We start from the raw sequence: 18,971 nt of genomic DNA, 5'->3' as shown, positions 1-18,971 counted from the left end.
TTCTAGAAATCTTCCTCCTCTCTCATCTCTCAGACAATAAAAGCTCATCGCAACTCTTTCCAGTTATTACTGAAGTAAGGAGAAACTCTTTGGTGTTTAAAAGGTAGTTCTGAAGTTTTCATGACTGTGGTGACTTTTCACAGTGAATGACATGAGGAACTGTATGTATGAACATACAGTGCCTTGCAAAAGTATTCAGCCCCCTTGAACTTTTCAACCTTTTGCCACATTTCAGGCTTCAAACATAACGATATGAAATTGTAATTTTTTGTGAAGAATCAACAACAAGTGGGACACAATCGTGAAGTAGAACGAAATGTATTGGATATTTTAAACTTTTTTTAGAAATAAAAAAACTAAAAAGTGGGGCGTGCAATATTATTCAGCCCCTTTACTTTCAGTGCAGCAAACTCACTCCAGAAGTTCAGTGAGGATCTCTGAATGATCCAATGTTGACCTAAATGACTGATGGTGATAAATAGAATCCACCTGTGTGTAATCAAGTCTCTGTATAAATGCACCTGCTCTGTGACAGTCTCAGAGTTCTGTTTAAAGCGCAGAGAGCATCATGAAGACCAAGGAACACACCAGGCAGGTCCGAGATACTGTTGTGGAGAAGTTTAAAGCCGGATTTGGATACAAAAAGATTTCCCAAGCTTTAAACATCTCAAGGAGCACTGTGCAAGCGATCATATTGAAATGGAAGGAGTATCAGACCACTGCAAATCTACCAAGACCCGGCCGTCCCTCTAAACTTTCAGCTCAAACAAGGAGAAGACTGATCAGAGATGCAGCCAAGAGGCCCATGATCACTCTGAATGAACTGCAGAGATCTACAGCTGAGGTGGGAGACTCTGTCCATAGGACACAATCAGTCGTACACTGCACAAATCTGGCCTTTATGGAAGAGTGGCAAGAAGAAAGCCATTTCTCAAAGATATCTATAAAAAGTCACCTGGGAGACACACCAAACATGTGGAAGAAGGTGCTCTGGTCAGATGAAACCAAAATCGAACTTTTTGGCCACAATGCAAAACGTTATGTTTGGCGTAAAAGCAACACAGCTCATCACCCTGAACACACCATCCCCACTGTCAAACATGGTGGTGGCAGCATCATGGTTTGGGCCTGCTTTTCTTCAGCAGGGACAGGGAAGATGGTTAAAATTGATGGGAAGATGGATGGAGCCAAATACAGGACCATTCTGGAAGAAAACCTGTTGCAGTCTGCAAAAGACCTGAGACTGGGACGGAGATTTATCTTCCAACAAGACAATGATCCAAAACATAAAGCAAAATCTACAATGGAATGGTTCACAAATAAACGTATCCAGGTGTTAGAATGGCCAAGTCAAAGTCCAGACCTGAATCCCATCGAGAATCTGTGGAAAGAGCTGAAAACTGCTGTTCACAAACGCTCTCCATCCAACCTCACTGAGCTCGAGCTGTTTTGCAAGGAAGAATGGGCAAAAATTTCTGTCTCTCGATGTGCAAAACTGATAGAGACATACCCCAAGCGACTTGCAGCTGTAATCGCAGCAAAAGGTGGCGCTACAAAGTATTAACGCAAGGGGGCTGAATAATATTGCACGCCCCACTTTTCAGTTTTTTATTTCTAAAAAAAGTTTAAAATATCCAATAAATTTCGTTCCACTTCACGATTGTGTCCCACTTGTTGTTGATTCTTCACAAAAAATTACAATTTCATATCGTTATGTTTGAAGCCTGAAATGTGGCAAAAGGTTGAAAAGTTCAAGGGGGCTGAATACTTTTGCAAGGCACTGTAGCACAAAGAAGACATTTAATCTTTTACAAGAAATTCCAGGACTATTAATGTGAGATTTGCAATCTTAACCAGGTCTCCACATTGTACAGCTCCTTGACGTTTATACATGGTTACAGGTTTCTGATATCTATCTTCTGTATACAGACCTCACAGAATGCTCAACATTAACTTTTTTGGCATCTTCGCCCAGATTTTTTGCTCTTTATGACTCTGGATGTCTCCTTTTATGCCTCTTACAAAAGTTCTGATGAATGGTTGTAAATATGTAGCGGTACACTTGGGTAAGCCACTAAAGCAATCAAGAAGTCCATTTAAAAAATGCATTCGATCCAAAGTACTCAACATCTGGAGAGGCAAATTTTTTACTTCAATTTAGCTTGATGATGCTTTTTCTCCGAACCCTTTCCTAGTGTATATAATTAAGATTCAGGATGTTGACCTACATTCAGCACCCTTGCGTCTTCAATTCACATCTTCACTCATTTTTATGATAAAAAGCCACACTCTCATGGCTAAATCTGAATCTGCTGGAGATTTAACAGCTGACGTCTGAGCTGTTACAAGGCGCTGATGGATTTTTTCAATCTCATTTTCCCTTTTTCTCCATGGATATCAAAACATCTCATTCTGAGACACCCATCTAATGTTAATAATTTGACTGAAAGAGATGTTTTAGGTCCCCTGCATATACAGTCCTTCACCTGGACATTACCGTACATGCTCTTGTGACCGTGCTGACACTAGAAAGAGGAATATTTACATGCCTGCTGGAGGGGTTGTATCAATGTTGCTTTAGTCTGCTGCTTAAAGATTTGTGAATCAGTAAATGGGTTGGGTAATTTTCTGAACTGACCTAATGGAAATGTTGTGAGAATGATTAGCACTGAGCTGTTTCCTGTGTAATATGCAATTTGCTGTATAATTTAAAATAGAGTAGGATAGGAAATATGAGGTGCAACATGCAAGGCATATGAGGCAGTCCTAGCAATCATACAACAATTAACTTAGTGTAACAGACTTTTCTGTGGTGTAGTGTGATGACAATGTTTGATGTACAGTGTATCACAAAAGTGAGTACACCCCTCACATTTCTGCAGATATTTAAGTATATCTTTTCATGGGACAACACTGACAAAATGACACTTTGACACAATGAAAAGTAGTCTGTGTGCAGCTTATATAACAGTGTAAATTTATTCTTCCCTCAAAATAACTCAATATACAGCCATTAATGTCTAAACCACCGGCAACAAAAGTGAGTACACCCCTTAGTGAAAGTTCCTGAAGTGTCAATATTTTGTGTGGCCACCATTATTTCCCAGAACTGCCTTAACTCTCCTGGGCATGGAGTTTACCAGAGCTTCACAGGTTGCCACTGGAATGCTTTTCCACTCCTCCATGACGACATCACGGAGCTGGCGGATATTCGAGACTTTGCGCTCCTCCACCTTCCGCTTGAGGATGCCCCAAAGATGTTCTATTGGGTTTAGGTCTGGAGACATGCTTGACCAGTCCATCACATTTACCCTCAGCCTCTTCAATAAAGCAGTGGTCGTCTTAGAGGTGTGTTTGGGGTCATTATCATGCTGGAACACTGCCCTGCGACCCAGTTTCCGGAGGGAGGGGATCATGCTCTGCTTCAGTATTTCACAGTACATATTGGAGTTCATGTGTCCCTCAATGAAATGTAACTCCCCAACACCTGCTGCACTCATGCAGCCCCAGACCATGGCATTCCCACCACCATGCTTGACTGTAGGCATGACGCACTTATCTTTGTACTCCTCACCTGATTGCCGCCACACATGCTTGAGACCATCTGAACCAAACAAATTAATCTTGGTCTCATCAGACCATAGGACATGGTTCCAGTAATCCATGTCCTTTGTTGACATGTCTTCAGCAAACTGTTTGCAGGCTTTCTTGTGTAGAGACTTCAGAAGAGGCTTCCTTCTGGGGTGACAGCCATGCAGACCAATTTGATGTAGTGTGCGGCGTATGGTCTGAGCACTGACAGGCTGACCCCCCACCTTTTCAATCTCTGCAGCAATGCTGACAGCACTCCTGCGCCTATCTTTCAAAGACAGCAGTTGGATGTGACGCTGAGCACGTGCACTCAGCTTCTTTGGACTACCAACGCGAGGTCTGTTCTGAGTGGACCCTGCTCTTTTAAAACGCTGGATGATCTTGGCCACTGTGCTGCAGCTCAGTTTCAGGGTGTTGGCAATCTTCTTGTAGCCTTGGCCATCTTCATGTAGCGCAACAATTCGTCTTTTAAGATCCTCAGAGAGTTCTTTGCCATGAGGTGCCATGTTGGAACTTTCAGTGACCAGTATGAGAGAGTGTGAGAGCTGTACTACTAAATTGAACACACCTGCTCCCTATGCACACCTGAGACCTAGTAACACTAACAAATCACATGACATTTTGGAGGGAAAATGACAAGCAGTGCTCAATTTGGACATTTAGGGGTGTAGTCTCTTAGGGGTGTACTCACTTTTGTTGCCGGTGGTTTAGACATTAATGGCTGTATATTGAGTTATTTTGAGGGAAGAGTAAATTTACACTTTTATATAAGCTGCACACAGACTACTTTTCATTGTGTCAAAGTGTCATTTTGTCAGTGTTGTCCCATGAAAAGATATACTTAAATATCTGCAGAAATGTGAGGGGTGTACTCACTTTTGTGATACACTGTATGTGTTTATGTATTGAGTGCATTTTGTCCCTTTGGGGATTCCATAATCAATGGAAAAGTGTGCTTCTCTACACACGTGATCCTCTCTCCCTGTATTCTGTGCTGCGCCTTAAAAGAACAAGCCAGTACAATGTTATGCTCCTGATAGTTTGTCTATGTACAGTTAATTTCTTTCTTTATAAACTCAGCAAACTCTAAAGACGCTCAGTTACATTAGCAATAGGTTAGACAAAAATGTTCAAGATGTCGAAGTCTAAAGCAGCTAAAAACACGACTCAGGTAACTGAGTTTGGAAAACTCGCAACCGATTATGCGGACGTAGAGAGAGGTGTGTCAAAACATGAACAAGAATCTTCATCTTTCAACTATTAAGGTAGCTGTGCTGTGTATTGAAGCTTCTATTTATTCTATCATTCAATTCATGAGTGTTATTTGATGACTGCCGTGAAATGTGGCACTTTTCTTTAAAAATCTGTGATTAAAAAAAAAAAACGAGGTCTGCAAATTGCCCCGTGAATTTAGTAGGGCTCTATTTATTATATATAAGTAAGGACCTACCTAATTCATGGCCGTGAAAATCGCGTCACGGACTGTGAAATGAGCTGTTTAGCATTTAATATATTAATTTGCTGCGAAATTCTAAATGTAAGGTTTGTGTTTAGCGAGTTAACATTTTTCATTCACGTAGCATTCAAGTGCCTTAAATAAGTGCCACACTATAGGGCGGTCCTAGCAATCCTATGGCAATTCAGTTAGCAATCGCTTAATCACTATGTCCAAGATGTCGAAATCTAAAGCAGCTAAAAACACTACTCGGGTAACCGCGTTTGGAAAACTATTAACCAATTCTGTGGATGCAAATGAGGTCCATGAAATTTAGCACATTTTCCCGTGAATTTAGTAGGGCCAGTATATATATATACACACCGATTAGGCATTACATTATGACCACCTTCCTAATATTGTGTTGTCCCCCTTTGTTGCCAAAACAGTTCTGCAATTGCGATGCACTGTGTATTCTGACATCTTTCTATCAGAACCAGCATTAACTTCTTCATCAATTTGAGCTACAGTAGCTCGTCTGTTGGATCGGACCACACGGACCAGCCTTCGTGCCCCATGTGCATCAATGAGCCTTTCACACCATGACCCTGTCGCAGGTTTACCACTGTTCCTTTCTTGGACCACTTTTGATAGATACTGACCACTGCAGACCGGGAACACCCCACAAGAGCTGCAGTTTTGGAGATGCTCTGACCCAGTCGTCTAGCCATCACAATTTGGACCTTGTGAAACTCGCTCAAATCCTTACGCTTGCCCATTTTTCCTGCTTCTAACACATCAACTTTGAGGATAAAATATTCACTTGTTGCCTAATATATCCCACCCACTAACAGGTGCCGTGATTAAGAGATAATCAGTGTTATTCACTTCACCTGTCAGTGGTCATAATGTTATGCCTCACTGGTGCATGTATGTACATATATATCAGATCACACATAGCCAGTTATTTCTCTTCAACATAACTCCTCTGTTTCAACCTGTGACTTCAGCTCCTAAAACAACGTAAAAATGATGTTTTTTTTGTCATTGACATGCTACAATATTACCGATCTCAATGGCTCATCATCTCAGTGTAAAGTGTGACTTTACAGATCAGAAACAAAGAGCTTATTGCAAAGTAGTGTTAGATTTTGCCCTGAGCCACGTGAGCAGCTGTAGTGCATCATAGCGTGGACTGCTGTTCACGTGAGTACAGAGAATGATGTTGATTAAGAATCCCCTGCGGGAAAAAAGGGCAAAAAAGACATCCACACATGCCACTAAATATAGACAACCTATAAAGGCAGAGACCTCTTACGTGGGTTTAGAGCAGTCAAGCAACAGGGCAGCAGACACAAAGCTCACGTGCCATGTTAAATGCTGGATTTAACAGAACATTCAACACGGTCAAAATCAATTCCATTCATCTGCGACACACTCACGTGACCCTGGTGTAAACACAAACAGACGTGCCACACACTGTCTACCAGACATCACAAAGTGCCAAGGATATTTTTTTATTCAGAAATGGAATGTCTTCAGAAAGACATGTTTTCATTCAGAATGTTTTCATTCAGAAAAATGATGTGTGAGGTCAATAGGAACAGCACAGGATTCATCTAGCACTCGACACAACACAGCATGGTGGCAAGTCTGGGAGAGTTGGTGCTACACAGCTCCATGCCACCTGCATGACTACCTTTAATTATGATCTCTAGCACCTTCTAATGACAACTTCTTGATGCAACAATGCAATTATAAAGTAATTCTTGATCAGAGTAGAAAAATTACTAGCTAAGCACCCCATACAAGCAGAATGTGTCCAGACTATCAGGTTTTGTGTGCACTAGTCCAGTGAACACGCTCAGTCAACCAGGGGAAAAATTTAGTGGCTTTCCATGTCAAACACTGGATATGTCTGAAAACCTAGTGAGCTCTCTACATAGACAGTATTTTACATCCTATGCGCGCACCTGAGATTTGTTTGTTTATTTGGATTTTAACGTCATGTTTTACACTTTGGTTACATTCATGACAGACATGGTAGTTACTCATTACACAAGATTCATCAGTTCACAAGGTTATATCAAACACAATTGTCTTGGACAAATTAGTGTCTCCAATTCACCTCACTTGCATGTCTTTGAACTGTGGGAGGAAACCGGAGTAGCTCCTGAGAAGAAGCCTGTCTAAATTCTTAGATGACTTAAAATGCTGCATACTGAGATGCCTTATTCTGAGTGGTAATCTGACTGAATAACACGGGTGCATCCAGTGCTTTCTCAGTAGTGAAGGCAATCCCAAAATTCAGTGCAGCACAACTTTTCTCACATAAAATTACAAATATGGCGAATGAATGGAGAGCAACGAATGGAGTTCTTTTCAAATGTAAATATTGATTTTTCATTTACATAAAGGTGTACAAGTGTTATTTATTTGCAAATTCGAGGTTGTCTGTGACAACGTAACAGTTTTCGGTGCAGGTTAGTTGGTTGTGTTGCATCAGCCAATTGGTTTATATGTCCTGAGGCTAACTGTGTTAGCTTAGTATGCGAAAACTTAAATGACGTAGCTTTCTAAGTAGTATGTTTAAATAATGTTCACTGTCTTATTAGAATCCTCTCTACTCAGGCAGCTGCCAAGATAGGCAGTGGGCAGCAAGGGAGCTCAGTAGGTTTTGTATTAGTGTTGTTTTAGTACCAACTTAACAAGTTGGTTCATATATAGCCTAGTGGTACAAAAATGTACATTTTTGGCATTTAGCAGATGCTTTTATCCAAAGCAACTTACAGTACAGTAACAGTATATTGTCTAAGCTATTGAGGGTTAAGAGCCTTGCTCAAGGGCCCAAAAGTGACAACCTGGCTGAAGTGAGGCTTGAACCAGCAACTGTTCGATTACTAGTCCAGTACCTTAACCACTAGGCTACAACTGCCCCAATTTATGCAACTAAGAGTTATTTATAAGCAAGTTCATATAGGAAGATCATCTGTACAAATGTTTTATCATCCTTCCTCACAGGTACACAAATATTGAAGCAGCACTCTAGTCTATAATTATAAAATTAGTGTATTTTAACAAGACAATAAATCCTGCGTATTTGCTCCAAAAGCAGCTGTAAATGAGGTTACTGTAGAACGTTATGGATTTCTTTATTATTGTGCGATCTCCTAAAATAAATAATGCCGCTTTGTTCATCAAACCTGACCAGGATAAAGCCATTACCCATGGACTTAATAAATCCACTAGTGCACAGAGCACTCAAAGACTTCTTTTCAAGTACATTTTTGTGATTTGTTTTATTCGCCAGCAAAAATGCTTTAGCGTGAACATTTACTTCAAATCATTTGACATTTCACATGATTAAGATTCAAGAACCTGACCTATAATCGAAGCTCTCACAGCCAACAAATGGTTCAAATCATAGCCCAAGTGCTGCATACAGTTGTTGGTTGAAATGTAATGGCTGGTGTCTGTAATGGCTGTAACAAGGTCTTGATAAGAAAATCGTTTATCAAGAAAACGTTTGCTTCTGTCTGTGTACCTGCAGTGTGTTAACCGTTTGTACTGGAACGCCTTCTCATTTTCATATTTTGATTAAACCATTTCCTAGACTCGTAGATTTTTCAGAATACAACGTATAAAAGCAAAGGCCATTGAGTGAATTTAACGCTTAATAGTTTCGTTGTTTATTATCTGAATTAAATAAATTAAAAAAATTCAGATTTATAATTGTAAACACGGCTGCGTCCGAATTTACATACTTTAACAATACATACTAGATTCGAGGCGGTGCGCACTGCTCGGCCGGTAAAGCAGTAACCTCTTTCAGTACGCAAGTGTGCAGTAATAATAACATTTTTAATCTTTGTCTTACTCCGCTTTCTGCCTTTGCAGCTCCAGTTGAATTATGGGATAGATTATCGGACCGTAAGTGCGCATCGTTTGCATACTCAAAATGGTTGCCCAGGCAGTAGGTCATCCGGGTACTTTTCGCATACTGTTTAATGTATACTACGTATTTGGATACACGACCTGCTCTCGCATACTGCTTTCGCGTACTGTTCATATGGAAGTATGCAATTTTGGACGCAGCCCACGTCTGGGGTGTACACTGAAATGACGCAATTGAAGGTGGGTCAGTGTGTGTTTCAAATCAGCGTTGTTAACCAACAGCATTAATCAAACAATGACTTATTTTTCGGTTATCGGTTAACTAGTTAATCATTGGTTATTATTTATTTATCTATAACATAACTTCAATTATTCATGGAGTGTGTTTCAAATCGGCGTTTCACTGCACTCTCAATTGGAATCAAGCATTACCTAGTGGAAATGGATAACATTTTTAACAACAATAATCAAACGATGACTTATCTGTCGGTTATCAACAGTTAGGGCAGATGGAATCATTTTACTAAATTTTAAGGCTGCACTAAATGCAAAGGAATTTCTCTTTTTCACACACACACACACATTAAAAAGAAGAAATTCATTCATTAACTGTGACAGTTTGAAAAGATAATGAGTGCAACCTTGAAAAGGTGCTGTAATCACAATAACCACTGTGATGAAGAGAACGGCAATGACCCTGTAGAGAACACAGCACATCTGTATTCACTCAGAAATGCTCACTCTTGTGGAAGATCCACTGATCCACTGATCCACATGTAAAGGTCTGCGTACAGAGCAGCAGTATAAAGGCCTGGAACGTGACGTGCTGTCAGGAGAGGAACGTCTCATTTGTAATGTGTATCTTCTGAGAGGTTTTATAAGCTGTGATGTGTCGGTTTAGTAAGGTGTGAGCTTTTGGCAGATGTAATGTGAGGCTTTGACATGACAGAGCTGGTTTTTGAATTTGATGGGAAAGTAAAAAAAAAAAAACCTGCTGAAATGTTTATTTGGAGTCTTGTATAAACGAAATATGTACATGGTACGGCAACATCTCTACTGGTAGACACCTTCGTATCATCTCATGATCAAATTTGTTTTGTCTTGAGACAGTCAATTAGAATATGCCTAATGGAGAAAAGTTTTTTAAGAGGTTTCTTATATACACAGTTTTATAGGGTGCAAGCTTTTGACAAGGCATAAACAGTACACAGTCATTTTTGTGAGTTTGTGAGGCAATAAACATAGTTTTGTGGAGGTCTGAAATGTGTAAGACCTTTTAAGGTGGGTAACGTGACATTTGTTGTATGTACTCACATGTCAAGAGGACGAGGCCGACGCGGATGCTGAGGTCTACAACCAGTGCCCATCTTGGGTTGACCCGTGCCACTGCAGGGGGAATCAGGATCTCGGCTGGCACGTAGAACTGCAGAGCGTATGTGATGTAGATTCCGAATGAGTACATCAGCTTCACAGCCTGGTACATCCTACACAGCACATACAGACACGCCAGATAAAGAACATGTGGTAAATAGCCTATTTTTTTTAATAATTGCAGTTTTTTTATACATTCAATATTGTCATACATATCTCTACTTTATTCAACATCTGTACTGTATGTATGTTATTTTTACTCGTCCTTGCTCTACTGCACAGCTGTAAGACGCAAATTTCCCACTGGGATCAGAAAAGTGATCTATTTAGATTGATCGATCGAATAAAGTGATCAATCTATCTATACATCTGTCCGTCCGTCTATCTATCTGTCTGTCTGCCCGTCTATCCATCTGTCTATCTATCTATCCGAACGTCTGTCTATCTGTCTACATGTTTATCTATTCATCCATCTATCCATCTGTCCATTATCAGATTCCATATCTATCCAACCATCCATCCAACCATCCATATGTCTATTTATCTGTCTGTCCATCCATCCATCCATATGTCTATCTATCTGTCTGTCTGTCTGTCCATCCATCCATCTGTCTGTCTATCTTTCCATCCAACTATCTGTCTATCTGTCCATCCATCGGTCTGTCTGTCTGTCTATCTATCTACCCGTCCGCCTGTCCATCCATCTGTCTGTCTGTCTATCTATCTGTCCATCCATCCATCCATCCGTCTATGTGTCTGTCTATCTGTCTGTCCATCCATCCATCCATCCATCACAGCTTGGTACATCCTCTACAGCACATACATACAGCAAATATTTTTCTGACCTACTTTTGCACATAATGACATACAGTACAAACACACTTATTATGCTTCACCACAGAGAAATAAATCAGAAAACACATCATCAAAGGCGTGAGGGGAAAAAAGGGAAGGACAAAAGATTATGTTTGTTTGTTGTTATTGACCATATTACTGTAAACGCTCAACCTACAGTCCTGCTTTCTTTCACTGGCAGCCAGGACTTAATCAGAGCAAGCGGAAAGCAACAACAAAATCTGCATGATCCTGCACACATGTATTTACTATTTTATTTAATGTGTTAAAATAACAGCAAGGGCCAGTGATAGCTCAGTGGTTAAGGTACTGGACTAGTAAACAGAAGGTTGCCGGTTCAAGCCCCGCCACCACCAAGTTGCCACTGTTGGGTCCCTGAGCAAGGCCCTTAACCCTCAATAGCTCATTGTGTTGTGCTCATTGTGTAAGTCGCTTTGGATAAAAGCGTCTGCTAAATGCTGAAAATGTAAATGTAAACAGCATAAGCACTGAAGTATTCTTGCATGGTCAGACTTATCTCTATTGATAATAATCTCTAATGAGAAATTGAATAATAAAAATGTAGGCAAAGTTATTATTGTAGTTTAAGTGGGCTGTGCCCCAAATCGCACACTTAATATTTTGGTAAATAATAAGTAAGTACACTACAAATGGTACAGCTATACACTATGTAGTTATTTTACACTTTCCATGCTTGTTTTTATGTTGTATAATTATTTAATACTTTCTACATTTGTTTTACTTGTTTTCTATGCTTATTTCATACTAATTTTTTTTCTATACTTTATTACTTTCTATACTTATCTTATTCTGGCAGCCCCTGGTCTTATCAGCCTGTTTACAATGCAATCTATCCTTCCATCCATCAATCCATCCATTCATGCATCCATCCATTTATTTATCTATCTAACCATCCAACCATCCATCCATCCATCTATCTATCTATCCATCCATCTATTTATCTATCTAACCATCCAACCATCCATCCATCCATTTATCTATCTAACCATCCAACCATCCATCCATCCATCCATCCATCCATCCATCTATCTATCCATCCATCTATTTATCTATCTAACCATCCAACCATCCATCCATCCATCTATTTATCTAACTATCCAACCATCCATCCATCCATCCATCCATCCATTCATGCATCCATCCATCTATTTATCTATCTAACCATCCATCCAACCATCCATCCATCCATCTATCTATCCATCCATACTTTTATCCATTTATCCATCCATCCATCTAACCAACTAACCATCCATCCATCTATTTATCTATCTAACCATCCATCCATCTATTTATCTACCTAACCATCCAACCATCCATCCATCCATCCATCTAACCAACTAACCATCCATCCATCTATTTATCTATCTAACCATCCATCCATCCATCTATTTATCTATCTATCATCCATCCATCCATTTATCTATCTAACCATCCAACCATCCATCTATCTATCCATCCATCCATTTATCCATCCATCTAACCAACCAACCAACCATCCATCCATTTATCTATCTAACCATCCATCCATCCACCTATCTATTTATTTATCTATCATCCAACCATCCATCCATCCACCTATCTATTTATCTATCTATCATCCAACCATCCATTCATCCATTTATCTATCTAACTATCCATCCATCCACCTATCTATCTATCTATCTATCTATCTATCTATCTATCTATCTATCTATCTATCTATCTATCTATCTATCATCCATCCATCCATCCATCCATCCATCCATCCATCCATTTATTTATCTGTCTGTCTGTCTGTCTGTCTGTCTGTCTGTCTGTCTGTCTGTCTGTCCGTCCATCCATCTATCTATCTAACCATCCATCCATCTGTTTATCTATCTAACATCCATCTATCTATCTATCTATCTATCTATCTATCTATCTATCTATCTATCTATCTATCTATCTAACCATCCATCCCTCCGTCCGTCCGTCTATCCATCCATCCATCCATCCATCCATCTGTCTATCTAACCATCCATCTATCTAACCATCCATCCATCCATCCAAAAAGTCACATTGGGGTGTTAAAAAAGTTAGCCCAGATCCAAAATCTTATAAACAGAATAGTGGCTGGCTTTGCAAGTCTAGTGACTAACAAGAACAATCTCTATAATGCAGATGTATTTTTATACAATACTTATTATTATTTTTAATCTAATGCTCAGCCCCAGCAGAAATACAATACTAAAAACTACACCACACCTGATCTTCACTTTATTGGCCATCGCTTTCTGAAAACCATGGCCAATAGTTAAACAGCTATCAGTTCTCTGTTGCTATAACAATATTCAGTCTTCTGAGAAGGCTTTAAAAAAGATTTTGGAGTGGGTCTGTGTGGCCATTCAGTAAAAAGAGCATTTATAAGGTCAGGCAGTGATGTTGGATGAGAAAGCTTAGCTTGCAGTTGACATTTTGGTTCACCCCAAAGATGATCAGTGGGGTTGATGTCAGAGCTCTGTAAAGGCCACTGGATTTCCTTTACACTAAACACTTCAGTCATGTTTAATGGACTTTGCTTTGTGCACAAGGGCATGAATGGGTCTACTGGTCAATTTAAGTATAAAGACACTGAACAGTGGTGTTAGTAATGATTTAGATCTAAGATGGAATAGTTTAAATATTGCTAAATGTATCTAAATGCTGTGTTTTCACAGACCTACAGGACTGGTTTACTTATATTAGCCATTTTTTACATTTTTGTACAACCCCAAATCAGAAAAAAAGTTGGGACAGTATGGAAAATGCAAATAAAATAAAAACACAGTGTTCCTTACATTTACTTTGACTTTTATTTGATTGCAGACAGTTTGAACCCAAGATTGTTCATGTTTAGTCTGCTCAACTTCATTTCATTTCTTAATATACAACAATTCCTGCATTTCAGGCCTGCAACACATTCCAAAAAAAGTTGGGACGGGGCAATTTATGGCTAGTAATGAGGTGAAAAAACATAAATAATGATGTGATTCCAAACAGGTGATGTCAACAGGTGATTGTAATCATGGTTTGGTACAAAAGCAGCATCCAGGAAAGGCTGAGTCTTTGATGAGCAAAGATGATCAGAGGATCTCCAGTTTGTCAACAAATGCATGAGAAAATGATTGAAATGTTTAAAAACCTTTACCTCAAAGAAAGATTGGAAGTGATTTGCATATTTCTCCCTTTACAGTGCATAATATCATTAAACGATTCAAGGAATCTGGAGGAATTTCAGTGCGTGAAGTTCAAGGGTGCAAGCTTAAGCTGAACACACGTGATCTTCAATTTCTCAGACGACACTGCATCAAGAACCGCCACTCAACAATAGCTTATATAACCACATGGGTGAGGGATTACTTTGGCAAACCTTTGTCAAGCTCTACAATAAGGAGTTACATGCACAAATGCCACTTAAAACTTTATTGTGCAAAAAAGAAGCCTTATGTTAATCATGTCCAGAAGCGGTGTCGACTTCTCTGGGCTTGGAGGCATCTAGGATGGACCATCACATAGTGGAAACGTGTATTGTGGTCAGATGAATCAGCAACAAGTCCAAAAGCCAGGGTCTGTCATGATATGGGGCTGTGTCAGTGCCCTTGGCAAAGGTCATTTACACTTCTGTGATGGCAGCATTAATGCAGAAAAGTACATTGAGATCTTAGAGCAACATGTCCTTCAAGACGTCATCTTTTCCAGGGACGTCCATGCATTTTTCAACAAAACAATGCAAAACCACATGCTGCACACATTACAAAGGCATGTCTATGGAAGAAGAGGGTATGGGTACTGGACTTGCCTGCCTGCAGTCCTGACCTGTCCCCAATAGAGAATGTGTGGAGAATTTTGAAATGAAAAATGGGACAATGACGACCACGTACTGTTGCACATCTTAAGACGTGTTTACAGGAAGAATGAGATAAAATAAAAGCTAAAACACTAAATCACTTGGTATCCTCGGTGACGAAACATCTTTTAAGCGTGTTGAAAAGGAATGGCAACATTACAAAGTGGTAAATGCTTTACTGTCCCAACTTTTTTTGGAATGTGTTGCAGGCCTGAAATGCAGGAATGGCTGTTTATTAATAAATGAAATGAAGTTGAGCAGATAAAACATGAAATATCTCAGGTTCATCCTGTCTGCAATCAAATAAAAGTCAAAGTAAATGTAAGAAACTCTGTGTTTTTTTTATTTGCATTTTACATGCTGTCCCAACTTTTGTTTTCTGTATTTTCTATATTTTATCATTTCTTTACTTTACTTTATATCTTCTACTAATTACTGATTACTAATATTAGCCACTTGTTCCACAACCTTTTCAAACATCAGCAATTAGAAGATTAGAATTTATCGCACTGGGCTTTGACTGGCATTGGTCTAAATCATCATAACTCCCTATAAATAGCATTGCACTGAAAAGCTAGTGCACAATGACTATTTCCTAGGACAATAGCCAAGTGATAACTACTGTATAATTATTCTGGTCAGCTATTTTCTTTGTGACCGGTTTAGGCTACATGCTGGCACAGCTGGCTGCAGTGTATGAGAGCAAACCCCTACAGTGGATATAATAAGTCTACACACCGCTGTTAAAATGCCGGGTTTTTGTGTTCTAAAAAAACAGACCAGAATAAATCATTTCAGAACTTTCTCAAACTTCAATGTGACCGATGTGCACAATTCAGCTGAAAAACAAACTGGAGTCTTTCAGGGGACAAATAAACATAAAAGACACCCTTAAACTAACACTTTGTTGAAGCACCTTTTGATTTTTATGTCAGCATTCAGTCTTTTTGGGCAGGAGTCTATCAGCATGGCACATCTTGACTTGCCAATCATTGCCCACTCTTCCTTGCCAAAGTGCTCCAGATCTGTCAGATTGTGAGAGCATCTTCTGTGCACAGCCCTCTTCAGGTCACTCCAGAGATTTTCAATTGGATTCAGATCTGGGCTCTGACTGGGCCATTTCAAAACTTTGATCATCTTTCGGTGAAGCCATTCTTTTGATGTGGAGGCGTACTTCGAATCATTGTCGAGCTGAAAGGTGAAATTCCTCTTCATCTTCAGCTTTTTATCAGAGGCCTGAAGGTTGTGTGCCGAAATTGACTAGTATTTGAAACTGTCCATAATTCCCTTCACCTTGACTAAAGCTCCAGTTCCAGCTGAGGAAAAACAACCTCAAAGCATAATGCTGCCACCACCATGCTTCACTGTGGGTATGGTGTTTTTTTGGTGATGCACAGTCTTTTACCTTTTGGAATTATGGCCAAAACCTTATGATTTATCCCTGGTCACTCAGATAATAACACATTTTCCAACATGCTTTTGTCAAACCTTATGTAGGTTCTTGTCAAATTGACTTTACCCCACAGCCCAGACATATTTAAGAATACAGAAGATTGTCGTCACATACAGTACAAAACCAGAACTTGCCAGAAATTCCTGCAGCTCCTTTACTTTTGCTGTAGACCTCTTGGCAGCCTCCCGGACTAGTTTTCTTCTGGTCTTTTTATCAATTTTAGAGAGAAGTCCAGTTCTTGGTAATGAAACAGTTGTTCCCTCACTGTGTGACACTCTATGGCAGGGTTTTTAAACTTTTTCTCCAAGCGACTCACATTTTGTCCATGATTTTTTTAGTGACTCAAGCAACACAAACCATACATCTTACACTCTCTGTATAATCTGGTCCCACTGTGGTTTACAAGATGTAACGTGAAGCCTCCACAAGGAGGTTATTATTATTTATTTAAGAATTATTATCATACACTTATCAGCCATAACATTAAAACCACCTCCTTGTTTCTAATTTCACTGTCCATTTTTTCAGCTCAACTTACTATGTAGAAGCACTTGTGGTTCTACAATTACTGACTGTGGTTCATCTGTTTCTCTGCATGCTTGTTTAACCTGCTTTCACCCTGTTCTTCAATTGTCAGGACCCCCACAGAGCAGGTATTATTTAGGTAGTGGATCATTCTCAGCACTGCAGTGACAATGACTTGGTGGTGGTGTGTTAGTGTGTGTGGTGCTGGTATGAGTGGATCAGACACAGCAGCACTGCTGAAGTTTTTAAATACCGTGTCCACTCACTGTCCACTCTATTAGACACTCCTACATAGTTGGTCCACCTTGTAGATGTAAAGTCAGAGACGATCGCTCATCTATTGCAGCTGTTTGAGTTGGTCATCTTCTAGACCTTCATCAGTGGTCACAGGACGCTGCCCATGGGGCGCTGTTGGCTGGATATATTTTTGGTTGGTGGACTATTCTCAGTCTAGCAGTGACAGTGAGGTGTCCAGCAGCGCTGCTGTGTCTTATCCACTCATACCAGCACAACACACACTAACACACCACCACCATGTCAGTGTCACTGCAGTGCTGAGAATGATCCACCACCCAAATAATACCTACTCTGTGGTGGTCCTGGGAGAGTCCTGACCATTGAAGAACAGCATGAAAGGGGGCTAACAAAGCATGCAGAGAAACAGATGGACTCCCGTCAGTAATTGTAGAACTACAAAGTGATTCTATATGGTAAGTGGAGCCGATAACATGGACAGTGAGTGTAGAAATAAGGAGGTGGTTTTAATGTTATGGCTGATCGGTGTAAATGTAAAATAATTGATCTTGGTCTGATTTATTTCCATCAAAATCTGACATTGTAACAAGGGTGTGTAGACTTTATATCCACTGTATCTGAGGTGTCACACTCAATTACAGGAAGCAGAAGTAGACGCACCTCTGCAAAGTGAATTGATCAAATCTGCTTGCCTTCGACACTTTAAAAACTTGGCTGGTGGTGCTTGGCGTGTCTGTGCCATAAAGCTTAATAGAATGCGGAGCTGTAAAGATATTAAACGTAAGAGGTTCGCTTTCTACATTAGCAAGTGAAGGTGAGAGTGGGATGAGGAGATTGGGGAGGTGGTGACAGCATCTCTTTGAATCTCTTTTCTTTCAGCATGTGAGTATCAGATCAATGAGACATGTGACTCTGATGAGTCTCTGCGTCATACACCGAGGTGGGGGCTGGATACCGAAAACACTGCTCTAAATAAACAATGTATAGCCGAAAGTATGTGGACACCTCTTTCTAATTATTGTGGTTGGCTGTTTCAGCCACACATGTAAAAAAAAAAAAAAAAAAAAAAAAGAAGAAAATTACAAATTGAGCAAGGGCCTTGCCTAGGGACCCAACAGTGGCAAGCTGGCAATGTTGGGGCTAAAACAGGCAACCTTATGACTATTAGTCCACCTTAACCACTAAGCTTCTGCTGCCCAACTATCATATGTTTCCAAATTTGTGGCAACAGGTCAGGGAAGGACCCATAATCCAACAAGATATCCAAAATAAACAGGTGTGGAAAATTTGATTTGAAGTCCTGACCTCAAGCCAGTTCGAACAACTGAGGGTTAAGGGCCTTGCTCAGGGGCCCAACAGTGGCAAGCTGGCTATATTGAGGCTCAAACTGGGAACCTCATGATTACCAGTCCACCTTAACCACTGAGCTACCGCTGCCCAACTATTATATGCTTCCAAATTTGTGGCACTAGGTCAGGGAAGGACCCATAATTCAACAGAAAGCAGGATCCAAAATAATAGGGTGTGGAAAATTTGATTTAGAGTTGCCTGCAGAGTCCTGACCTCAACCAAGATCGAGCAACTGAGGGTTAAAAGCCTTGCTTAGGGGCCCAACAGTGGCAAGCTGGCAATGTTGGGGCTCAAACTGGCAACCTTATGATTACTAGTCTACCTTAACCGCTGAGTTACCTCTGCCCAACTATTATATGCTTCCAAATTTGTGGCAA

General features: G+C 40.0%; 1 protein-coding gene across 1 annotated transcript in view; it reads right to left on the bottom strand.

Annotated features, from left to right (window-relative positions):
- slc36a1 (solute carrier family 36 member 1) overlaps positions 1–18,971 on the bottom strand; it is a 70,226-nt gene that overhangs the window by 30,140 nt on the left and 21,115 nt on the right. Inside the window, exon 10 of the mRNA XM_063000610.1 lies at positions 10,235–10,404. Coding sequence (XP_062856680.1) covers positions 10,235–10,404 — 170 coding nt within the window. The remainder of the gene's footprint in view (positions 1–10,234; positions 10,405–18,971) is intronic.

The sequence above is a fragment of the Trichomycterus rosablanca genome, chromosome 8 (genome assembly GCF_030014385.1).
Source record: "Trichomycterus rosablanca isolate fTriRos1 chromosome 8, fTriRos1.hap1, whole genome shotgun sequence".
In the NCBI taxonomy this organism is placed as follows: domain Eukaryota; kingdom Metazoa; phylum Chordata; class Actinopteri; order Siluriformes; family Trichomycteridae; genus Trichomycterus; species Trichomycterus rosablanca.
Note: the sequence above shows the minus strand (reverse complement) of the source record. Positions and strands in the feature narration are given on the sequence as shown.